Raw genomic sequence first — 25750 nt, 5'->3', positions numbered from 1 at the left:
GGTGGCCGGGTTCCAAATCCGAATTGGGGCAAGGGCTTGCAGAATTGGAAATGGGGGGAATTGGGCAGAAATAAGAATTAATGCTGTTGCCTGCACTGAAAATGTTCGAAGGTGATTTCAAAGACCATCACTTTCTCCTTTACGGGCGTTTCGCTTAAGAAATCATTTCGCCGTTCATTAACTTCTCAAACTATACTCAAATAGTTTCCCGGAAATGGCTGTCTCGAAGACACACAGACTGATATTTAGATTTACACAAGGATGCAGGTGGGCGCGATACAATGTTATCCCTGAGGGCTCAGCAGAACCAGCAGACTGAAAACACCGAAAGCATGAGGGGGTGTACAGTCTTTGTCAGAAGTATAGAGCCCAAGGGTTCTGCTTCTGAGCCCTGCAGAGCGGCTTCTTTTGAATATTAAGGGTCCCTAATCTCACGAAGGCGAGGTGAACTTAAGTCCTCAACTCTACCAAGCTCAGGACTGTCAAATATGCTAAAGGCCCCCACTACACGGCTTGGAAGCAAACTCCTTGGGCTGTATTTTTGTTTACAAAGACTGTACTTCAGCCTCCATCCATTTCAACGAACTGCAGCCGACTTGGTACCGAAGCCTTGTCCTTTTTACGCGAACCCGCATCCCATAAGCTTTAGGTCGTTGTTCGCCACTGAACGCAGATATCAAATATTAGAAAAGCGACCACACCTTCGATGACGACTTTTTTTTTGTCTGCGAAATTATTCTGTATTTTCCACTTAAGCAAGACGTTTTTTCCATGGTCTTAGTTTCAAAGGGACGTCACGGAGTGGCTGGAAGGTAGGCTACTGCATGACTTGGACGTCACCCTGCGGGGACTCCGCCGCACCGCCTCCTTGTCCGCCGCCGGCCGCGTCAGATACTGGTACCACCTGCAACGAGGCACTTCGGCGTGATGCAGACTGCTTGCTGGCACTCATAGGACTACACGCGATACTATAAGTTGTCAGACCTCACAACTGACGGAACGATAGCCAATTCTGACAGCCAGCGAGACTGGTGCGTGCAAAACAGGAGAACTACTTGGTTTGAGAGTATCACTTCTAATTTCACATTGTCTAAACTGTCCGTGACGCGACGGCTGTTCATGGGGCGTGGACTGAGCTAATCACGGCGTCTCGCGACAGCGTTTCACGAACAAAAAGCAAAACAACGCTTCCTCTTCTCTTTAACCATAACGTTTACTTATTCCATATTATAGCAACTAGCAGTGTTTCCACATTTTGTTATTCTTTGTATAATACTACCGACATTAGCCTTATTTTATGTGCGATTTGATTCTTTCAGTCACAGCTCTGTTGTATTTTCGTTTCACCGTTTGTTTTTCTTAACATGCTCACCAGTTGACTGTTCCGATTATGCTTGACCGCGTTCTGTTAACCTTACTAAGCCCTCCTGCCACAATCCCAATTGGATGAAGTTCAGAATGGCGCAAAAGACACACACACAGGAAAAATAGGGGTGACAGAAAGAGCGCCTACTACCAACTGAGTTTATTGCGGAAACACCCTCTTTTATAAGGCAAGCCATATCAACCACGAACCGGAAGCAGAAAAAACACATATTCATGGTTTGAATTCACATTTCGAAACACCATCGGCAGAAAAGAAAAAGCCATAAGAACAAAAAAGCAGAATCTAGAAGAAACCCAGCTCCTGGCGACAGAGTTTAATCGATGAAGTGCTAATGTAATTGGACCCAGCTTTCTGTATATGATATGCTTCTAATCTCTCTTTCAAATCTTTCCCTGCCTCTGCCGATAAACGTTGCCTGTTCCAGCATCGGTCCGCAATCTCTGCATTCCCTGCAGTGATCCGGCAGGTTGCCTCTGTCATTGGTTTTAATTGTGCTGCTGTGCTCGCTAGCTCTCTCGTTGAAACACCGGCCAGTCTGGCCAATGTAGGCGGATCCACATCTGAGCGGTATGCGATATACGAAGTCGTATATCGCAAAAACAGGCCACCGAAACAGAGACACCGAGAACAAGCTAAATTAAGATTGCCCATTTCGTTAGATTATGGCTGTATAATTAAGAACATGCTACTTTGACTAAAACAGATAGGTTTATAAACGAGAAAAAAATCACAGGACGGCTAAGAGTTTATGGACTTATGCTGTTTATCGTCCAAAAGCGACTGGGTCATGAGCCGCAGTGGAGGGCTCCGAATATTTCCGACCACCTCGGGTTCTTTAACGTGTTATGAAATTGCGCAATACACGGCTTTGAGGCGATTTTTTTTTAACGGGAAAAAGGTTCGCGTTTGAGTAGAGTAGATATGACAATTGAAAGCGATTTTTCTATCCTTGAAGAGTTACATTTCAGACAACCACGTGGCGTTTGCATGCGTGGAGATCGGTGGCTGTGAATTGTTGTTCATCAAGACTGGCCTTTACCTGAGCGTCCTGCGCGACATCCCTTGGTTGTGGTACTTCGTTCTCAAGGCCCGCAGAGCTCAGCTTTCCCTGCTGCTTGACGCCCTCGTAGTAATCGAGCAGGAGGAACAGTATCAGCCCCTGCGCGGGTCGCGGAAGCACACTCTCCGTGGTTGCGTCTGCATTTTACAAATTGGCAGCGACAATGAGGAATTTCCTAAGGTATTCGCAAACTCATGCCCAACAATTCTGGACAAAAGCATTTTTGAGCGGGAAACAGTTGATGAACGTAATTTTTTCATACAAAGTAAGATTTCACTGCAACGATAAGTATATCCGCAGATGGAGTTTATGGAGTTTGACGGACGCTTTATGTTAAGCGTATCCGTCAATTTGAGGATTAGGATTTATGTTCAGGACGGTGAGAGTTGCTCGCTTTGCCTTTGCTGCTCGACGCGGCGAGCACGCGCAACCGTCTCTGGGTCCTCGCTAGAATCCTGGGTGTCGGCCTCGGGAGCGTGAGCGCGCAGACTGGCAAAGAGTGCAGGCGCGCAGTTCTCGGGTGCGAAGAGTCACTTCCGCAAGCAAACAAGGTCTTAAAGTGCGACCGGCAGAGGAACCTCAACGCTGCCACCTTGGCTCTCCTTCCCGCCCTCGCTGTCGCCACTGCTTAGGGCTCTCAAGTGAAATTTTCGCTGACAGGAGCGCGGTTACTGCCCTCGTTTCTCGCTCCAAGCTTAGTAACGCCGTAATCCCTGCAGCACCTAGGTGAGGTGCACGAGGCTTCACTTAACCCTGGCGGCAGAGTTCCAGGAGCGCACTAAAAAAAAAGAAAAGCGAGAAAGTAATCTGTGTTTCTACCACTGAAAACCGAGCTCATTCGCCCCAATTGTCGTAATCATTGAATGATTCCGCAGTTAGAAGGACGGTCTCTTCATGTATTCATCTGCTGTCCTCCAATTAGTATTAGCAGTCAACGACACAGCGGGCTCCTCGATTTGCGTTAAATTTAAAACTAACTCATGCTGGTAACTGGTTGAAAGCATTCGCGTACGCTCAACAAGGATTTGGTTTAGCTACGCTTGCTCGTTAATTCGCCACTTACATCCATGTTCATCATCACGTGACACCTCTCTGCTAAAATAGGTAAACTGGTTTTTGAGAAAAGGAAATGCGCAGTATCAGTCTCGTATATCTCGGTGGACACCTTAACCTAGCCGTAAGGGAAGGAGGACGGTGGGAGTGAAATAAAAAGAGAAAGGAGATGCCGTAGTGGAGGTCTCCGTAATAATTTCGACCACTTGGGGATCTTTAATGTGCACTGACATCGCACAGCACATGGGCGCCTTTTACGTTCCGCCTCCATCGAAACGCGGCCGCCGCGGTCGGGTTCGAAGCCGGGTACTCCGGCTCGGTAGACGAGCGCCTTAACCGCGGCGGCGGGTAACTCTCTGCCGATGCAAGTCTCGTGTTTGGTTGTCAGCGCTAAACGTTGCACGTCAATAGAGTTCAAAAAACATGTCAAATTTACCTGTCTGGTTTGGTTTGATGACTTAAAATAAACTCTGACACATCTCCGACCACACAAACTTTAATTTAAAACCCAATGTTTCGAAGCCGGCTCGGCTTCTTCTTCAGGGGTGACTGGGGGCAGCAGCATCTAGGGGAGCAGGCGGTCGAAAGATGGAAAGCGGTGATGGGGGCGGTGGACGGCCTAATGCTATGAGTCACGTTGTCAGACTGTGCAGAGGCGGTGAATGGCGACTTTTCTTCTTTGAGCTGCAGTGCGAAGTCGTGCAGGCTTCCCTTTGTGCGGTTGATCTTGTTTTGGGCAGTTTGAATGTGCCAGGATTCGAGTAAGAGCCTTTTTTGGTATATTGTTTCGGTTCCGAGGATGCTGGTTTCGTCGACATTGAATGTGGTCTGAGTCTTCGGAATGTTCGGCTACAGGATTGCTAAGGCTCAGATCACAGAATTAACTTCGACGAACCAGCATCGCCGGAACCGCAAAAAATTACCAAAGAAGGCTCTTACTCGAATCCTGCCATATTCAAAAGACCCCAACAAGTTTTTGGTTGGTGATGTCTTAGATTTTATTATAACATAACAGAGATGGCTGTGTAAGACATGTCCCAAAGAAACCTTTAGTTTTATGAAATTACCTATAGGGTAGGCTGCTATTAATTGTAATATGTAGGGGTGTGCGAATATCAAATTCTTCGAATACGAATCGAATACGAATACTTGGCTCCGAATATCGAATCGAATATCGAATAATCAAGGACAGACGCATTTAACCACTACAAAACATTTATTTGAGCACCCAAGAACATCACAGTTCAACTATCTGTGATTAAATGAACACAAAAGGTTTGGTTTATGGTTTATGGGGTTTAACGTCCCGAAGCGACTCAAGCTATGAGAGACGCCGTAGTGAAGGGCTCCGGAAATTTCGGCCACCTGGGGTTCTTTAACGTGCACTGACATCGCACAGTACACGGGCCTTTAGAATTTCGCCTCCATCGAAATTCGACCGCCGCGGTAGGGATCGAACCCACGTCTGTCGGGTCAGCAGCCGAGCACCATAACCGCTGAGCCACCGCGGCGGCTAGAACACAAACGGTGTGTGTGGCTGCACAAAAAGTATCAGTCTCGAACATTATCTTTAGAAGAGTGGAAATATCAGAGATGGCTGGTACACAGCATTGATTAAGGCTAGCTTGCCATCACCACGAACGCGCATTGCTGGGATGAACATAAAAGGTTGTCGTGAAGAAAAATCCACTGCTCCACATGGTCAGGCAGAAGTAGTTCCCTTTCAGTTGAAACGACTCCTCCAGCCACAGAAAATGCCCTCTCACATGGCACTGAACCGTCACGTATTGCGAGGTACTTCGTGCACAGCTCTGACTATAGCAGCTTCGCAGGTATAGCCACAAATTTGAAGCTCACCAGTGCAGTCAGCTACGGCATGGCCCTTGGAGGTCCATGCGCATAGCTCTGGGCGCCGCCTTGTTGTTATGTCTTTGTCGATAGGGCTTGCGGACCGAAATGAACGCCGATGCTCACAATGAATATTCGGCTTGATGCGAATATTCGCGACAGGTCGAATATTCGTATGGATTTCGAATCGAATACGAATACTAAAAATATAATATTCGAATTATATTCGAAAATTTCGAATATTTGCACACCCCTAGTAATATGTAATAATTTCTCAAACATACTAAGCAGAATTCAAACAGATTTTGCGCTTTCGGTGTTGTTTTCTGCACTTTCTGCAGGACTATGAAACTTTGGTTATATCTGTGGTCACTTGTGTACTGAATGGTGCCGATGTCTCTACACATTGTGGGTTTCTATGTGGACAAAGGCCACCACCCACCGCGGGTTCGAGCTTCGCGCGAGCCAAGGGCCCCGATCAGCCGTCACCACACACACACTGGGACACCGATGCGGTGCACTCAACCTCCGCTGGGAGGAGAGCGATTCGCCGCAAAGAAATAGGCCTCCAAGTTCACAAAGGAGACGTTTATTCACGTCGTCCTTCAGCAGTACACACACACTCAATCGTCACCCCGTCCAGGGGGCGCGCGAGGAGCAAGGCTCCGCTGCGCGCACGAAGCGACTCGAGCAATGCGCGCCGCTAGCACGCCGCTGCAGGAGAATGTCCCCGCGGCAGTGCTGTGATCCCCCTCTCGTGTCGACCGTTGGGCCGGTTGCGAGAGAGAGTGGGCAATAAACGCAAGGTACGCCTGTCGGAGGTCGCTGGACCCCGCTGGACAGGCTCGAGCCGGTGCAGGTCAAAGGACACGTGCGGGCGAGCTCGAGTAAGCACTGGTCCGAACGGCAAAGGCCGGCACGGACAAACAGTAACGTACGCACCTTACGCTGTCTCGGAGGGATCCCTCTCTCTGGGCCCCGCTCGGACGGTCGCGCGGTACGCGGCCGCCCAAAGCGGGTCCCGAATTCCCGCCAAAAGGCGCCAATGGCAAAGGCCCTTGGGGAGCAGGGGCGGAGCCGTGGCTAAATGACAGTGATTAGTCACCCAGCCGCCTCTCCACCGCCTGAGGCGGGAGCAAGGGAAAGAGGAGAAACAACGCGGGAGGCCGACACAGCCGCGCAAAGGCGACGGCGGAAAGCCAGGATTCCCACAACATAAATAAGTATAAAGCTGTGACAGAAACTGTGCCGTGGCGAGTTCGCTCCATGCGGTGTACTAACCACTCATTAAGACTTATGCAAAGTTTCAGCGACCAGTTGGCAAGTCTAAAGAAAAAAGAATATTTGCAACCAATGTCATATATAAAACTCTTCTCATGACCGGGAGCGGGAGTTAATGATTACCAACATACTTCGTTTTCTGCCAGCGCTATTATGCAAGATATGGTAACAATTTGCCAGTCTCACCTCAGGAAAAGTGTTTAATCCTTAATGATATCTTATCGTAGAACTGCACGCATGCTAACATGCTCAACGTAAAAGGAGTTCCAACTTCCCCCAGAATCGTTGGCAATGCCACTATCCAGGAACTTTCCTTGGATGCGGTTTTGCGGCCGAAAGCTCGGAGCGTATGCTTTGTAGATTAAGTACCCGTAACCATACGCAGTGACCGACAACACTACACGCAACATATCTATTGGAACCCCCACACAGGGTACTTGTGTGGCCGGGAGGTCCGTGGCTTTGGCGTTCGGCTCCTTATCTAAGGTCGCGGGTGCGATCCAGGCAGCGGCGGCCGCATTTCGATACAGGCAGAACACAGAAAATCCCATGTACTGTGACATGCCATCGCACGTTACTCATCCCTAGGCGATCGACTGTATTCCGGAGACCTTACTACGGCGTCCCCGATAGCCCCTGGGCCCTTAAACGCCACAATTGACTAATAACGACGAGAACGGAGTGCAGGAAAAGAAGCTCCGTTTTAGACTTACTTTAATCGCAGTGGCAACCGCGGACCTTGTGAACGTCCCTAAGAAGGAGGTCATCTGCATGAAAATGAATGCGTACACCGTTTATTGCGAAGCTTGTGTGACACGCTCCGGTACGAATAATGTAAATAAAGTTGATAACACTTATTTTCACTCCGTCAACCAAGAGGCAGCTTAATAAGCTGTTTTGAGCCTCTATGGACCGGCGTTCATTCCTTCGTCAAAGCTTGAAACGCATTTCAGTATCTACGCCGCATTTTGTGCGAGGCGTAAAGAGCAGATCACTTTTTAACTTAGATGTCAGACTTCTTAACCTGCTTTCAGCACAGACGCAACTTTTTCGATAAATTCTTGAAATAAGATTTTTGATATTTCCCTTGCGTACGTTTAAATAGAATACATACGTTAGGCGTGAATTAGCACGGCGTGCGCTCGGTAGCGTTCGCGATCACGGGGTGGGGTCTGCGCGGCTTTGAACTGTGTCAGCCGCGGTTAAACGGGGAGAACGGATTTATCTCCCCGATTTCAACCCCACAGACCACATGGGGTTATTTAACGTGCACTGACATCGCACAGTACACGGGCCTCTATGGTGCGATAAAACTGAAAAAAAAACAGCAATTGATAATACTGGGCCACGACCCGCAGCCGCCAGTATTACTTCTCTAGGCAATAACAACACTAAACGAAATCAACTTTTTAATGTTTAACTTTAATAAAAAAGTATGGCATCAAAATTCTAGACCCTAAGTTTTTTTTTTTCTTGTGATTAGATTCTTGTTTAGGTAACAAGAAATGTTTAACGGACTACTTTTTGTCGTGGAGGAATTTTGAGCGGCGGTCCTGATGTGGGCGGAGCTTTATGCAGACTTAAGTATCCGATTATAGCATTTCGCCTCGGTCAACAAATTAGCAATATTTACTCATTCTTGACTATTTTTGTCTTACCGGTCACTCATTTCGTCAAAAATTTCCACTTACCCCGGAAAATACACCGTCCTGTGGAGGCTTTCCTTTCAGGTACTGAAAACAGGCCAGTATAAAGAATCATTAAAGCACCATGACCTCTGACCTCTTGCGCAAAGGGACATAAGGAGCTCTACTCCTTTCGCAAAGCATGGCGCCACTGAGTGCACACACTCGCATTCCCACTTCGTGCGACTAGTTTTTCTTCTACACCACTGATTAGGCCCGCACTAATTGCCTGCCAGCAGATCGAGTGTCATGACACCATGTCGAGTGCCGTTGTCCTAATCGCGTGTGGGTAGCGGTGTGTTGTGCAGTGTGAGCACGGATGCATTTATTTTACCGTTTAACAACAGTTACAAAACAAAAGGTTTGAAAGACGCTTGGCGGCATCTCCGCTCGCGGCCGAAGGCTCTCTTCCCGCCTCGGCACTCCGAAAAGGGACGCGCGGAGCCAGTCAGGGTTGCCAGGCCACTTATGTGTTTGGCTGTTCCAGGCGGCGAGTGGCTTGCATCTCACATCCCACCCCGCCTGCAAGTCCAAGTCCTCTTGGACAGGAACATTAGTCTACTAAGGCAAAGTCGTAGTCAAGCAGTCGCTTGGGTGGTGCACGGTGACGCTGAGGTCGCTGACTCGCTGAACCAGTTGACTGATCCGGTTCATTGGTCATAGGTGGCCTTTGCTCGGCCTCGTCTTCATCAGGACTCGGGATAAGTTGCACGGCTTCGCATGTAGGCTCCACTAGCACTGGGTCAAAGTACGGAGGGTGGTACAGTTTCATTTGACTTATGTGCACTGTACGCGCATCTGGTGAGAGTGTGGCGGAGTTCGTTATGCGCCGAACGTCGTAGGTGACGGGTGTCCTTTTCCGTGTCACCTGGTAGAGTCCCTTGAACTTTGGCGCGAGCTTTTCAGTTCCGCCAAGTACTGGCTCTTGCCTTCGCACGCAGACAAAGTCTCCGACGTCAAATGAGGCGCTGCGGTGGGTGCGGTCGTAGACTCTCTTGCGGTTCCTTTGAGCTTCCTGGGAGTTACTCGCAGCCTCGCTGCGAAGGTCTGGCAAGTTCATGAGCCTGTCACGAATGTCGGCGGCTTGCGTTGTGCGGACTTTCTGATATGGGAGTTTAGGCAAAAATCCAAACAGAAGCTCGAATGGCGAAAATCCTGTACTTCTGTGGCGGGTTACATTGACAGCGAAAGCTGCTTCATCGAGTTTGGAGACCCACAGTGCCTGATCATTGTTGCAGTTTTCGGAGGACAGTCACAAGTGTGGCATTGGCACGTTCCACCAGTCCGTTGCTAGCTGCCCTGTAAGCTACTGAGAAGTGTATGTTCACACCATGCATATGCATGAAGTTCTTGAACAGGTGTGATTCAAATGACTTGGCATGGTCACACAAACAATCGTCAGGAGCACCGAACCTGTAAAACACTGAGTGGAGATGTTTCAAGGCATCTTTTGTAGAGGTTGTAGGCACAGCAGCTGGAACAATATATCTCGTTGAAAAGTCAATGACATTAAGTATATATTTGTCCTCTGCTTGGGTCATTGTGATGTGATCTAAGGCTATTGCACTGAATGGATATTCTGTTGTCGGCATAAAACACATGGGACCAACTGACCGTGTGGTAGGGCGGCTGTACACTTGACATAGCTGGCAGGCCTGAACATAGTCCCGTGTTGTGGCTGCCATGCGCGGCCACCAATCACGCTCCTGCAGTTTCGCCAACGTACGTGAGGCATCCATGTGACCACTGGCATCGTGTACGAGCTCGAGAATCTGCTGCTGCATCTTGGCGGGAACGACAATGGTTTGTAGCTCCGGGGACACAACCTTGCACAGAATGTCATCAATAACGACAAAGTCCTAGGTGTCTTCGCCTGAAGTAAGCCTGACGCGAATAGCCTTGCAAGCTTCATCATCTGCTTGCATGGCAACAAGAGTAGCTGTGTGGGGGACCGTAGCACAGGAGTACCGCGATAGCATGTCGGCCACGCAGTTCTGGCGTCCTGCTCTGTGTTCGACCGAAAAGTCAAACTCGGACAGGTCGAGCAGCATTCTAGTGAAGCGCCGTGAAGGCTTGAAGTTAGTTGTCAGGCAGGCCACTGACCAATTGTCGGTCAATAAATGAAACCGGCGGCCCAGCAGATAGTGTCGAAACTTGTCAGTAATGGCCCAGTGTACTGCCAAAGCCTCCCAAACGTTGCTGTGAAGTTTCCTTTCAGGCTCAGTGAGTGACCTACTTGCGTATTCAATCACCACATCCTTGTCGTCTTGGCGCTGCGTGAGTATCGCTCCGAGGGCTGTTGCTGATGCGTCTGTGGTGACTGTTGTAGGTGCCTCATTGTGGAAGTGTCCCAGTATAGGTGCTGTTGTAAGTGCGGAGCGAAGGGCTTCAAAGGCTTGTTGACACTCAACTGTCCACTCGAAGTCAGCCTTTCGGATGGCGGCTTGCAGAGGTGCGGCAACCTTCGAGAAGTTCGGGATGAAGCGCCTGTAAAAGTTAGCTGTCTGAAGCCAAGATAACAGGTGCTTTGACGAGCGTGGCATCGGCATGCACATGATTGCGGCAATCTTTGATGGGTCTGGCTGTTTCCCTTGTTCCGAGATCATAAATCCCAGAAACTTCACAGTGGGGACAGCAAACTTGCATTTGTTCAAAGAAACTTTGAAGCCGGCTTGTAGAAGGAGAGTGAGGGTCTCGTCTAGGAGGTCAAGAAACTCTGGAAAGTTATCACAGAACACGATGATGTCGTCAAGATATGTGCGTACACCACATCCTGAGTGTCGGGCTTTGAGTCGAGAAAATATTTGGTGCATCGCTTTCTGAAAAGTCGCTGGTGCATTTTTCAACCCAAATGGCATTCTCGTTCACTTGAATGTTCCCTGGTGCGTGATGAAGGTGGTTTTTTCTTGGTCTTCATCTTTTACTTTAATCTGCCAATAAGCGCAGCAGAGGTCAAGGATTGCAAAGAGAGAACTTCCTGCAAGGTCGTCAAAAATGTCATCGGCGCGAGGCAGTGGTTGGAGCACATTCATGGTCATCCTGTTAAGAGGTATGTAGTTAACATATAACCTCTTTTTGTCTTTCTGCGTCACGACAATGGCAGGAAATCCCCAAGGTCCAGATGAAGGACGGATGATGTCATTTTGAAGAAGAGATGCTGTTTGGGCTTCGAGGAACTTCCGATCACTGGCTGTGTAGCGGTACGGTTGCCGTCCATAAGGCTTTGCGTCCGGCAGTAAGTTGATCTCGTGCTCGATGCCTTCGTACAGGCCAATGCCATCAGGGCTGGTAGCGAAGAGACGTGAGTGGCGGTGCACTATTTTCTTCACTGCTTGCTGCTGTTCGGGCTTGAGTTGGGTCCCGATGGTGATGTCAGGGAAACTGTTGTTGGGTGCGGATGAACATGGCTCCGAAGGAAGTACGCTGCATGAGGCTGGCTGGGCTGGGCTCTTGTAGTCTGCTGGCTGAGTTTGAGACTGGGCTCCCTTGTTGAGCTTGCTCCACACGGGCTCGTGTTCGTCTGGTTCAAAATCCACTTGTAGGGGTTCGCTGGTGGTATGTGGTGGGTCATAGCGAGGCAAAGTTGATGTTTTAAGTATCACTGCATTGGACATACGTGTTAACAGTTCCTCTTTGCACAGCACGACAGTGTTTGTAGAGGGCTGGCAGATAACAGGAAGGTGTGGCGGCCTGAAATGAAGTTCCGCTTGAGCAGCATAAAACCAGTCCTCTCCCAGGATAAGGGGAAGGGCATTTCTCTAGACTGCGGCTTCCACAATTGCAGAGAGGGGGCCTACGCTGATTCGCAAGAAGACAGATCCCTGAGGTACGACGGAGCCTCCTCCTACGACGAGAAGGGGTGGCTTTGTCCACGGCTCTATGCTGAGGTTTTTCAGCTAGGCTGGCAGCGAGGATAGTGACGTTCGAGCCACTGTCTGGGAAGGCATTGATCTCTCCAAGGCCCTTGAAGTGAGCGGTGATAACCGCACACCTGAGCATGGATCCAAGCAAAGGGTCCTCAGTGCGGCCAACACATGCTGTTGGCGCTTTAGGGATTGTTTGCGTCTTGTCTCGGGACGGCTGTCCTTTCTCAGTGCAGTTGCTAGCCAGATGACCCTTTTTCTTGCAGCTATAACATACTGCTTCGCTTAGGTCTTGCCCTCGTCTGTAGGCAGGTGCACCATACTTGGAAGAGATTGCCTCGTACCGATGTTCTTGGTCAGCAGCTGGTAGGTTGGATATTCTCGGGGGCGGCAGCCTTGCACGGTTTGGTTGCTGGTAGGTGCTATTTATAGGTCGGGAAGGCGGGCGGATGTCTGCAGTGCTCTCGGTCGTGGCTGTAGCACTGGAGGTAATAGGACGCGGCTGTCGACTTGAAATTGGCGCTGATGGCTTTGACGGTCTAGTCATGCGAGAGTGGTCCATGGCACGATCAACTTCTGAAGCGATGCTGACGAAATCCTGGACATTCTTCGGGCGTTGAACGACGATCGCTGTAGCCACTTGCTCATCACGGATGCCCTGAATTAAATACTCGATGCGCTCTTTGTCAGTCAATGAAAGCGGGCACCTTCCAATTATCTTGAGCTTGGCGAGAGTATAGGAAACCAGGCTCTCACCGGGGCTTTGCTCACGCGCACCGACAAGTTCCTGCCACTGTATAAGCGACAGTCGCTCGCCGAACTGCGCTATAAGCGCTTCCTTCCACTCTGACCAAGTTTTTAGCTGGTGGCCAGTGGTTTCCTTCCAGTCAGCGGCTGGGCCACGAAGTTTTGAGAGGGCGATGGCTAGCAGGGTAGAGGGTTCCCAAGAGGCAAGCTGTTGGGAGCGCTCGAGGTCGTCTATCCATCGGGTTACGGAAAGTAGGCGGTCAAAATTTTGAAAGTAGGCGGTCAAAATTTGCATATTCTGTACGGGGTCGGCGCTGAACACTGGCATAGGTTGGAAAAACGGTCACCTTGAGTTGGAGCGGGCTGTGTCTCGGTGACTGATACAGTTGTTTCCGGTGGCGAGACTCGTTTTGCGGCAGTGTCAGCAAGGATGCGACAAATAATTTCGTCCTTGGAACCAGTATTGTCCAAATTGCGTTGCGATAGTTCATCTCGCAAGAAGTCCACTGTAAAACCAGCGAGGTCCGAGGCGGTGGCTTCCTCCCAGTTTATGAGCGGCATGGCGGCGGCGGCGGCGGCGGTGAGACGGGCGTTGGGCTTTGGCTGCTGGTGCTCGACACACGTTGACTCTGGCTTTTGGTGAAGTGGCTTGCGGCTTCGAATGGGCGGGCTACACCGAGGTTCGGGACGTCGACTGCGCCATATGTGAGCACGGATGCATTTATTTTACCGTTGAACAACAGTTACAAAACAAAAGGCTTGAAAGACGCTTGGCGGCATCTCCGCTCGCGGCCGAAGGCTCTCCCCGCCTCGGCACTCCGAAAAGGGACGCGCGGAGCCAGTCAGGGTTGCCAGGCCACTTATGAGTTTGGCTGTTCCAGGCGGCGAGTGGCTTGCATCTCACAGCAGTAACTAAAGAGCCGAAGCTCCCCCAGACCGGAGATACTCGACTCTGTGGAGCAGAGTCCGTACAGCGACATCAGTGAAGGGCAGGTTTCCCGCTTCTGAAGCGTCGGCGGCGTTATATAACGAACAAACTAGAAGTAGACTGTAGTGGCATCATCTGCGCAAAGCATGGCGAACTAGTGTTCGAGTCGTTTGCGCCACTGTGCAGTGAGAAAGCTACTCAGTGTCGCGGAGAACGGATCTTTTACTACTGCGAAGGACTCTCACTGAATCTCGCTTCGCAGACGCACGGTAACGAACGGATAGTTTTTGTTTTGTTTACTCAGCAGTATGCCAAAATATTCAGCGCGCGTGTTTCAGATGAAAAATTCTCTCACAGTAAGCACAAAAGAGAATATATTCGAAATATATTCGATTTCGAAAGCAAGATATTATTCTACTGATGCGCCTAGCGATTATATTCACTTTAGACTGAACCGTTTGCGTCCAAAATATTTTTTTCTTGTAAGAGGACACTTCCTTTGTCTGTAAGCCATAACTGTCAACTTTTGAAAGAATCGTGGTACTTCTGCTCCGTTTCCTCTTAACCGCAACCAGCTTGTAAAAGATTCTTTTATGCGATTTGGTTCATATAGGGACGGAAACAGGACGAGGGAAGGAGATCAATGAAAATAAAAACGACGCCATTGCGAGCGTCTAATAAGTTACGAGTGCTCCGGCAGTCCCCAGTAGGAGACCGACTCTTCCTTACGTCTTGCCATTTCAAGGCATCAACGCCTGCTAGGCGTCTCAGGTACTGTGGGAAAAAAAGAAAAGGTTGTGCAGTCAGTTGGGGGTCCTAAAAGTTGCACATGCGCACGTGAAAACAGATTTTTGCCGAAATTATCCTCTAGAGCTCCAGCTTCTCGAGACCTATAAATGCATACCTTCGTTTCACTCTCGTAAAAAAAAACACTGTATTTATACGAAGCGGTACCTTCATTGCTTGAGGAGAAACGTGACCTTTTACATTCCACTTAAAGGGGCTGTGAAACGGGGTTTCAACAAAGATGCGATATGTCTAAGGTGATAAACAGTGTTTTTTTTATTTCCGTATTGTATTTAAAATAATTAATGAAAAAGAGAATTTTATGCCGTCACAAAAAAAATCGTGTACGCATATAAAGCTGTTCTTTCCTGGTCAAATGTTTAGGGGAATCCCCCAAGGTGGAGTAGATTTGTAATAAGCCGAATGGCTGCGCTCGGGTGGATGTCAGTGAGTAATTACTTCCTTGTTACTGTTCTTTCCTGCACAAATGAACCGAAAAATACTCGAAACATGCAACTTCTTGCGGAATGTAACGGTTAGCACCTGAATTTGAGCTTGAAAACGCGAATTTTTACCCCCCCCCCCCCCCCCCCCCCCCGAATTGAAGGCAAAATAACACCCGAAACGAATGGTCTTATGCACACAGAGAAAAAGAGTGACTGAGCGAAAAATTAGTCGAATGAAGCCTATGAGAATTAAACTGACTCCCAGAAACGTTTTGCGACGGTAACGGTCCTTCCACAAAGAAGAGATTCAGGTACAGATACAGGACCATTTCATCCTTTCTGCGTGCTCTCCAGCTGTAGGCCGTGCTTAGTTAGCTTTCACCTGAACCTGTACGTGAACCTGTAATTCCAGAGTTGCTCACAAACTCCAGGGTGCGCAACTTCAGCCTGCACCGCCTCCTACATGTTTGTGATGTAGCAGAGCAAAATAGGTCGCCATACAGGTCGGCTTGTTTGTGGCAAGAACTGCAGTACTGTCCAAAGTGACGACGCTGATAATGTTTTTGTTTTTTTTGTAAATTTTGTTTCCTTGTTGTTCTAAGTTCAAGGGGGCCAAGTTCATAAAAGTACATAATTGGAATTGAACAACATCGATGCCCTTATGGAAAGTTAAAGGCGTCAAGAAATTCTCAGACTTCAGGAAGCAGGAACTTTGCAGAATTCCTTTTCTTAGTTCTTTACGCAGGCGCCGCAGTACCCGCGGACTCTGACCAGCAAAGAAATCGCGAGCATTTCTAAAAATTAACGGCGGCCTTATTATTAGAATGCAAATTATGAAATCGCCATTGTTATCGAGTTTTGTTACCGTCACGCGTTGTCCCTCATCCAAGCTCTACGAGGTAATCGTGCTACGGTATAACGCAAAGCGAACTGCGCATGGGATTCGTCGTAACAAGGCGACTGATGTGAGCGCACACTTTCAATGGAGCCGACGAATTAAGCTTATGATGCAGACTTGGGACGTAACTGGTTTGTTCTCTTTATTGGGCTAACTTTCCAAAGCTTCTCAGGCTATGAGGGATGCCGTAGTGCAGGGCTCCGGGCAATCCGGCCACCTCTAGTTCTTTAATGTGCATCGAGATCGCACAGTACACGGGCCTCCAGCGTTTCGCTTTCATGGAAATGCGACTGCTGGGGCCAGGACCTGGGAAGTAACTGTCCACCTGCCACTGAGGATTACAAAGGAATGAACCCTGCGTACGAGAGAAAACCTCTTTTGCAGGGCATGGCTTAGGGAAACGAGGCGGAGTATCCGTAATGCGAATGCTGTGACAACACCCCTACTGGTTCCCCGCAGGGAATTTTAGCAGGAGCGTATTTCGAATAGGATACTGCAATACCAAGATGTATATTAATGTTTTCGACCAAGCGGGATTCTGGACCCTTTAAACCCGTGTAAGAAAGACTGCCAACTAAAAAAGACATCCATAATTACGTTTCTTTGGTGTATCTTAGCTAGGACTTCGCCTAAAAACCAATGTGTTTTGAAAGAGGGCTTTCCTTTGCGCAATTCTAGTCGAGCAATGTCCTGTTACAGGACCGGCTACAGATACCCAATTGATGAGGAAGAACGGGGTAGGCCGGAGCTTGCCGACTCGCTTTGCATTCAGAACACAGAGCATGCTTTGGAGAGATTTGCGTGCAGGTAAAACTTCGAAACGGTGGGGCCAAGACGAACAGACTGAACGTTATAAAGATACGCTTCTTCCACCAGTTTAACAAACTTTAAAAATTTTACTTACTGGCTTCTGAAACATAATCGGCAAAAGAGAGAGTTAGTTTCAGATAGTGTATAAATCAGTGATTTGATTTCAAGGCATTCATAACGGGCTTTTTCGAATTCCAACAATTTTCGGGTCGCCGTCAATACTGAAGTCATTTCACCGCTGCAGTTATCTGCAGTTCAATCGATAAACTTTAGTGTGAACGCAGCGGGTTTTTTACATACGTACAAGCAAGTCGACTTATCAAAGCTCCTACTTTAGTACGCAGCTTGTACGCAAATCTTTTGAGAATTCATTGGCTTCACGCGCGAGTTCCCAATTCTCGTTTAACTAGGCATATTTATGCCAAATTGTGTGTCGTTATTGATCAAGATACTTTTTACGTGCACATAGAAAATCCTGCTTCATTGTTCATTATTCTCCACATTAATGCCCAGCGAGCACTTCTATACTTTTGTTGGTTAGCATGCAAAGGGGGCCCGCGACAAATACGAATATCCGGCGTGACCTTTCTCCCTTCGGAGTGTCTAGCGTTCCGTCCAGACGGAACATTTGCTGCTGCTGCAGTTCCGTCCAGACGGAATACTTGCTGCAGCTAGAGTTCCGTCCATACAATAGAAAGTTTTAGGAAGGGAGCCTGCTGGAGATATGAAATATTCAGCGATTTCATCCCTCAAGGCCATGGCCGTTGAAGTCGACCGATTACTTGTTACTGTAGAGTGGTTGCTGCTGCTACCTACTTCCATAACTGTTCTGCGCCAATCACCATCTTGCACATTTTCTCCACACACACTATCACTATAGCCAGATGGGCAGTATGCAGAGTCCTGCATTAACAAATTATGTAAGCACACTGCTGCTTTAACCATATTGGTTAGGAGTTCAGGGTCTCCATCCACAGTGGAAAGAAAGGAGCGCCACCGTGCAACCAAAATGCCAAAGGCATTTTCAACGCACCTCCGTGCCCTAGACAACCGATAGTTGAAGACTTTTTTTTTCTCTTCTAAGTTTTTCCCAGGGTAAGGCCTAAGTAAGTACGTCTTCAGAGGGAACGCTGCGTCACCCACGATACACAGAGGCCACCTGGACGTTGAAGAAGGTAGACCCAGTGTTCCGTCTTCAAGCTGGTCTTTGATGGTGCTCTCTCTAAAAATAGCACCATCTGGAAATCGTCCTTCAGCTCCGATGTCAACCAGCACGAATCGATAATCGGCATCTACAACTCCAAGAAGCACAATTGAGAAAAATCCCTTGTAGTTGTGGTAATCAGAGCCAGTGTTGTCCGGACATCTCATGGCAAAGTGCTTCCCGTCTATGCTGCCAACACAGTTGGGAAAATTCCATTTCGTGCTGTAAGCTTGTTGGATGTGCTGCCACTGTGCTGATGTTGGGCACTTCAAGACAACTGGTGACAGGCAGTCCCATATCGCTGGCAAAGTTTCCCTTAATATTTGCGACACTGTTGAAGTGTGCATGCAGTACGACATTCCAATGTCTTGTATGCTGCAGCCTGAGGCAAGGAACCTGTAAGCATTTAGCCGTCATAAAATAAAAGTTCAGCAATCATAAAATCGATATGATGAGCATAGTTTCGCAGAAAATGAATTTTGACTTGTTTTAGTAGCTGTTTGACTTTGTGACAGGCTCACAGCAATACAAAATGTGCGAACCAAGGCAAGCAGAGCAAATTTTTTTCACCTCAAGCAGTGATGACCTCGTGAGTTCTGGTTGTAACATGCCGTTCAAAATACACAGCCTTAATTTCAGCACCACACTCACCTCAGTGTAACAGCCAGCCTTTCACCTGGAGATATCGGTCTGCGGTGGTTGGGAGGATGCAAAATTTTGAAGTATATGAGGTCCAGCAGGCGGTCGAAAGATGCTTTGGTCATTCTGCATGAACAGACAAACTGTACTGAAAATCTGCCTTACCGGTTTGCAGTGGCAATTACACACAGCCCGTGTTGCTTCAATTTGCGTCAGACCATATAAGTCGTTTCGATTATGGCAGAAGAGCGCTACAGCGCGCTCAGTAACTTTGGTACCTGAGCACTAGGTATACCACAAAAAAAAAAAAAGAAATGAATAAAGCTACTTGCGACGCACGCCACGGGTACGAACGAAAAACTCAGTGCTGAAGTGTCGCTACACATCACCTTGCCTCGAAACCCGATAAAGTAAATATAACACGTGGAACTTTTAGAAAACGCTACTGTATCGCGGGACAGGAGAGCAAGCTGCAGGACTAGTTGGTGATGCATGTCGTGAAGAAGTCAGCGCAAAAAACGGACGAGAGAGAGAAGAGATGACACAGTAGCACTCATGAACTTGATATGTATCTTCTCTGTCCCTCGTTTGTTGCGTTGACGTCTTCACGACATGTATTGCGGGAGCACTATAAAATTGTTTATGTTACCTGAAATACTTGAAATGGTACTCCGGGTCCACTCGCCGGAGCTCCTGTACCAGGTGGTGGTACTCGCCAAGGTCTGGCCTCTTGTCGAATATCTCTCTGATGTACATTGATCGCCTACGTTTGCGTCGAAGACGCTGCACTAGCAGTGCTAGTGCAAGTTTCTTTTTCGCCTCGTGCGTCAACGGCATACTGCGCGAATAAATTTGCGCGTTCTGCAAGTAGTGAAATTTGCGCGGTAGCAGCAGAAAAACAACGTGCTCGCCTGGCCGCGGTGAGCGCGAAAAAGGAAAAACCTGTTCTCCGCAGGCGCTGAGGCGCTGGGCACGTCAGACGCGCCAGACTCAAGACAGGCCGGTTTCCCGACGCGCCCGTCGTAGCCGGCGTAACGTAGCCGACGTCGCCCGCCGGCGCGCGCGCGCGCGCTACGTTGGACTATAGACCAGATTTTTTTACCCTCGCACGCAGGCTGCGGACGCGCGCCTACTCTCGACGCCAGTCGCCATCTGTCGGCGCGCGCGGCCCGAGGGACTGCGGGTCGCGCCGGCGCCGCGCATTGAACGCATGTTTACGTGTTCGCTTCTGCCGTTTTGTGCTCCATCAGCTAACGTATGAGGGTGTGTGCTGTGCGTCACTACTCACATTTGCCCTCTTCCAGACAGTGCTGCGGTTATCTTGTGCGCAGTTACTCGTTAACGTGACATCCGAGTGTAGTCGACCAAGTAGTGTACGGACTGGAAACCGGCACTTCTAAGCAGATTTCTTCGCTGTCGTGTCGTTTGTCGTCGCCTTTTACGTGCGATATCATCTATGATAATTTTATGCATCAGAATGTAGATCTATTGATTTGACTCAGTGGAGTAGTAACTGGATAGGCGAGCTGCAGACTGAAGGTTGTCCCGACGGAGCGCGTGTTTTCGATCACCATGTACGTGTTCGGCACCCTTGCGCTGAGCTTGCTCTTGTTCCCATTAAACACATTTCATGCAGAGGATTGTAAGCACGACCGCTACCGATTTCAGCTGCTTTTTCCGCACGCATGTTAGAGGTATCTGGGGAAAGGTTTATCTATAGTATCTTTCTGCTGTTGGTATCTACCTTAGCTTTGTTTGGTTTATTAAGGTTTTACGTCCCAAAGCGACTCAGCCTATGAGGGACGCCGTAGTGAAGGGCTCCGGAAATTTCGACCACCTGGGGTTCTTTAACGTGCACTGACATCGCACAGTACACGGGCCTCTAGAATTTCGCCTCCTTCGAAATTCGGCCGCCGCGGCCGGGATCGAACCCGCGTCTTTTGGGCCAGAGCAGAGAGCTGTAACCACTGAGCCACCGCAGCGGTGCGGTAGCTACATTATTCATAGGAAAATATGCGCGATTTCATTACATTTTCCACACTTAGCCAAACGCCTACGCAACGCTCTCACACGCGGCGAGAGCTCCTGAATAAAATAACGCGACTGCGGACCTCAGAATTAGTGAAAGCTGGATTAGCTGCTCATATCTATTCAAGCTTTTATAAATTAAGCGGAAGTACGTTTTTATGCACCAGGTTGCATAAACCATGACAAAATTTGTTTTCTGTTGGCGCTGCGACTCAGTTGAGCTCACAGCGGTAATTTGTTGATAAACTGGCGCGGCGACAAGAAAGCCGTTTGTGGAAGGGGGGGGGGGCTTTATGGCCGGCAGGAAGGAATAAGAGTGCATGGGAATTGGAACTGCATACTAGCCGCACACCTAATTCTTGATATTGAATAAAAAGTTTCTTTGCGGTGGAGCACCAAGACGGAATTCGATTAAGCACGAGCGCGTTCTAAGCGCCGGCACAATTAACTTGAATGTCAAACTAAATGTCATTAAAACGCGTCAATATTATCGCTTTGATAACGTAAATACTTCCTGCAACACAGCCACGCAGCGGAAGTATGCTCGACAATGTTTTTTTAGCGCCCGAAGCGCGGCTATATGCAGGCGCGGCCGCGGTACTGCCGCAGCCCCGCAGTCCCCAACGAAACGCCCGCACCGCGGCGCGCCAGTCGGTGCAAAATGGCCGCGCCCAGGAGAGGCTCAAAAATCTGGTCTATATCTACGCCTTCACGGACGTACGTGAGATTCGGATCTTTGCGTTGCGGTCTTCACGTTGCTTGCGTACGTGGCGTTGGCAAGATGGCGGCGCCGTGCCCGCCCGCTTCACAACGATAACAGCTTCTTCGCTAATCCCTCGACGTGGTATCGTGCTGTAAACTGCTGTACTTGCCTTCAGTTGGTTCATTCTTGCTCTCGCATGAAGTTTTAGGTGAGAACTAGCTTTTGTTTTCTAGATAGAAATCCGTTTCAGCAGCTCCTAAGCCTGACGGAGAAGCGTTTGTGGTCGTCATAGCAACGAGTGTGCCGATGGTCTCGCCAGCGAGGAGGCGTTGGTCTCGCGAGACCACGCGAAGCTCAAAACCTCGCGGGATATCGCGAGACCATCGGCAGTCAGCGGGAAAAGCAAAACGGTGCACGTTTTCGCTCCATACGCACACGTCGTCGGATGAGTGGGAAACCAGCGCGCCTTCGCTGCTCGAAAAGCGATGATGATTTAAATATGCTGCGGGACGTGAAGGATATGCAATCCCTTTGAAGGTAGCATGCAACATACAGCTCGGTGGAATGAAATCGCTCAACGTTTGTCAGAAGAAAGGGGGAATGTATTTATCGCCCGCACTGTGGCTTGGACTGGCTCCGCTCCAAGCAGCTCGACTAAACAAAATTAGCTTTCTTTATTTGTACCAGATGGCGCGGCACAACATGCTAGCGCATTTTTTAGGTTCTATGGCAGATCTACACAGTTTGCGTCTCGTACGTGTAGCTAAAATGTACGAAGCGACACGAGCGTACGCTACGTAGACAGCTCACGTTTACGTACATGAAGGTTCTACGTACGTAAAACTAAAACCGTATAATGTCCATACTGACCATACTATACAAAATGGGTGATTTCTACCCACATGAAGCATTTTTTGCATCTGGAATAACCGGCTTACAAAGCTGTATCCACATGTTCTCTCTAAGCATGTACACGGCACCAAAATGTCTGTCCGCGTACTGCGTTTAGTTGGATCCTCGAAGGCATAACTTCCGTGAATGCATGCAGGATCGGGAAAATGACACTGTTAGAAGCAGAGTGCAGAAACTCTTCGCGAGGTGATGTGAAGCCCTGTCGCTGTTTGTGCTGCAAGATGACGTAGCGCGAAAAAGAATAAGGCGTACACAAACGATCAACAGGCATTATGCAAACGCACCAACAAACCCAAGCCAAAACTCGTTCTATTGCCATTTCTCACTGACTGCTTGGAAAATAAAACGATGCAGCAGAATATCCTGTCACACATTAGGCGGAATAGAATTGCCACTTTCTTAAATGAACATGCAAAACTCTGCAAGCAAACTGGTTTCCCAATCCCTAACGCCAGCTTTAATTCCGTCTTGACATAACTCTTGTGGCAGATAATGCTGGACGGAACTGTATAATGTCAGATGCAGTTCCGTCTGGACGGAACTCTAGCCACAGCCTTCTCCCTTTCAAATCATCCCTTCAGGCATCCAGAAGGTGGGTCTGATCGCCAAAGCAAACGAGAGCTCCCTGGGCGCACCTGTGTTGAAAGCGATGTACCGTATACTAGCGCGCGAGTCCCAGCCCCATAGCCTTGGCAGCAGTACATAGTGCCGCTGGGAAGAGGTTTAGGTAGCCAGCATAGATGTGCGATGAGGATTTAATTCAGCGTGAGAACCTTCGGGGAAGTTCCCTAGTGCACTCAGCTATGTTAAGTGAGCCCAAAGGTATGAGAGATATCCATGCGTCTGCGGTCCGTGCTTTGCCAGCTGCACTGCCACTTTTGGTGTAGATCTAGAAAATATTACTTTCATGGAAAAATCGCGAAATTTAATGGAAAACTCACGCTCTGGACGGCATTGTAGTGGTAGACTGCTGGTGCAAGGAAGTCAAAGGTGATGACGAACAGCTTTATGCTGACGGCCAGCCCCATCATTTTCAGTGAATTCTGAAGGGCACCGCCAGTACGAAGCAAAAAAAAAAATAAAATGAACAACGTTATAGATGGCCAGTCGTGAGATAATGCGTCATATATCTCGAACACGGCGATCATTTAAATGGCGATGCTGACTTCAGGTGCTGGTACCATAGGTTGCACGGAGTAGTTTTTTTGCAGCCGCTCTGTTGAGCTCACTGAAAGGGTCGCTGGTAAAGGTTAGCGTAGTTAAACGCTGTAACCTAAAAGTGGGCTTTACAATTCCAGACGCAACAAGTAAGCTCCGAAGAGAAATAAAATTTCGCCTAAATAATGCTTTATGAAGCAGCATAAAATTATTTCAGGTCAACAGAAAGTTGGGTAATTATAAGTTAAATCTTAATGTAGTGAAGGCAGATGGGCTTCTGAGTGCCTAGGTATATTTCGGTTTGAGTTAGTGACATATATGTTAAGAAACGTGGAAATTCAACAACCAGCCGGAAATTCCAGCAAAAGATTGTTTTTATTTTGTTATCAGTGGAAAAGAGAAGTGTTATGAAAACATACAATGCTGATAAAGTGGGGATTTAAAGTTTACCATAAGCAATTTCCGGCACTACAAAACACAACCTGTTTCGCTTTTTTCCTTTTCCTACCAGCACGAAAACATCATAAAACAAAAAAAACTTCACATGAAATAAACACCAAGTACATGAGAATGGAATAAAAGGTTCTAAATTAATCTCTTGACATTTCGAGGGAAGTGTGCCTTCAGAAGACGAAGTTAAACTGAAGGCAATATGAGCTCAATCACAGAGACTCACAGGAAGCGCGCTAGCAAGCAGAAACCTACCTCCGGAACAGCGGCATCCTGATTAGGTTCAACCTGGGGTATCTTCTATGAAGTGACCATAAAGAGAGAACAAGTGGTGAGACGTTAGCTTCCATGACATGCTGAATGCGAGCTAAAACTCGAAGCAGAAGCTCACTGTTCCGGTACAGCATTCATTGGCTGTAATGACAACGACAATAATGGCTGATGTGGTCGTTTATATTAAGAGTCGATGAAACTTCGTCAATTCAAAATGAAGTGTTTGTGACCAGGCAAGATGGTTGGTTGGTTTATGGGGTCCAACGTCCCAAAGCGACTGAGGCTTCAAAATTGGCTATTAGTAAATGCTTTTAAGAAGGTCAGACAACCTCAGCGACCATTCGTGGCTAGGCAAGGTTCTCGAGGCTCCCATCCAATCAAATAAAAACATCAACCTTCTCAGCAACGTGAATTTGGCTGAGGTGTATCAGAGTATTAGCTAGGCAGAGTGTAAGAATTCTCTGCTTTTCAAGGATACCGGCTTGCCCTAAAAAATGTTATGAGCACATGCCATATCAATAATTGCATAATCACCTAAAATCAATCCTTGATGAAGAAGTATGCGTTCTTTCTAAAATGGACCGAAATATTTTTCTTGGGTGATTCAAGTTTTCTGCATGAAAACAAAACCTGGTTTACTGTCAGTTCATCTCCGCACTTTTCCCAAAGAGGCTTGTCTTCTTTTGTAGAAGTTGTGTGTAAAGTGTTGATTGGTTTATGGGGTTTAACGTCCCAAAGCGACTAAGGCTATGAGAGACGCCGTAGTGGAGGGCTCGGGAAATTTCGACCTCCTGGGGTTCTTTAACGTGCACTGACATCGCACAGTACACGGGCCTCTAGAATTTCTCCTCCAAAGAAATTCGACCGCCGCGGCCGGGATCGAACCTGCGTCTTTCGGGTCAGCAGCCGAGCACCATAACCACTGAGCCACCGCGGCGGCCTGACCAGGCAAGAGGGTTGATGTGAATGCCCATAACCTGAATCACAGACGACCTGTAAGCTACTTGTTTAAACCACATCTTACATTAACATACCACATTACATTAACGCACCAAACTAAAGGCATAGAAAATTTTTCTGCGTGGTTTTAAAAAAAATGTTGAAACAAAAATAGTGGTGTAGAGGGCCTAAAAAATTTATACTACCTAGCGATGACATATGAAACGTAATTTTAGAAATGGCTAATAGTAGAAGCTTTTAAGAAGGTCGGGTGAACTCAGCGACCATCCTTGCCCGGGAAGGGATGTCGAGGCTCCTAACAAACCAAATAAATACTTCAGCCTTCATTTCAGGAATGAGAAAGTGGCTGATATGTAGCACAATATGAAGCGCAGCACTCGGTCACAATTCTGAGTTTCTGAAGAAAACCTGCTTCTCCTAAAAAAGAAAACCAAAAGGCATGTCAACAATCGCAATATCACCTAAGAGCAGCGTAGGGTGAAAAAGGGTGCATTCAATATAAAATTGAGTAAATAACTTTTGTTTAGTTTTTCGAGTTCTTGAATACAATAATAAAATATGGTTTAATGTGAGCTCGTCTCCACATCTTTCAAAACGATTTTTGTCTTGTTTCGTAAGTAAGAAGTTATGT

General features: G+C 48.1%; 1 protein-coding gene across 1 annotated transcript; it reads right to left on the bottom strand.

Annotated features, from left to right (window-relative positions):
• Positions 1–265: 265 nt before the first annotated feature.
• On the bottom strand, positions 266–24150 carry LOC149362453 (uncharacterized). The gene is made up of 5 exons (XM_089573063.1): positions 24142–24150; positions 8321–8362; positions 7343–7396; positions 2427–2546; positions 266–904 (listed from the first exon to the last, which is right to left on the bottom strand). The coding sequence occupies exons 3-5, from the start codon at positions 7394–7396 to the stop codon at positions 818–820; spliced, it is 261 nt and encodes an 86-aa protein (XP_089429189.1). The 5' UTR covers positions 8321–8362; positions 24142–24150; the 3' UTR covers positions 266–817.
• Between the last annotated feature and the right edge of the window lie 1600 nt (positions 24151–25750).

This window comes from Amblyomma mixtum, chromosome 2 (genome assembly GCF_055824585.1).
Source record: "Amblyomma mixtum isolate Tamu chromosome 2, ASM5582458v1, whole genome shotgun sequence".
Lineage (NCBI taxonomy): Eukaryota > Metazoa > Arthropoda > Arachnida > Ixodida > Ixodidae > Amblyomma > Amblyomma mixtum.
The sequence above is the reverse complement of the archived record's forward strand: the minus strand, read 5'-3'. Positions and strand labels throughout refer to the sequence as shown.

What these genes read in the sequence shown, in the direction of transcription:
- LOC149362453 (XM_089573063.1), bottom strand. Translation starts at nt 7,396, where the DNA reads ATGACCTCCTTCTTAGGGACGTTCACAAGGTCCGCGGTTGCCACTGCG. An exon ending in CGGTTGCCACTGCGATTAAA is followed by an intron (nt 2,547 to 7,342) that starts GTAAGTCTAAAA and finishes CGACCCGCGCAG; the next exon opens with GGGCTGATACTGTTCCTCCT. An exon ending in ATGTCGCGCAGGACGCTCAG is followed by an intron (nt 905 to 2,426) that starts GTAAAGGCCAGT and finishes GCCTCGTTGCAG; the next exon opens with GTGGTACCAGTATCTGACGC.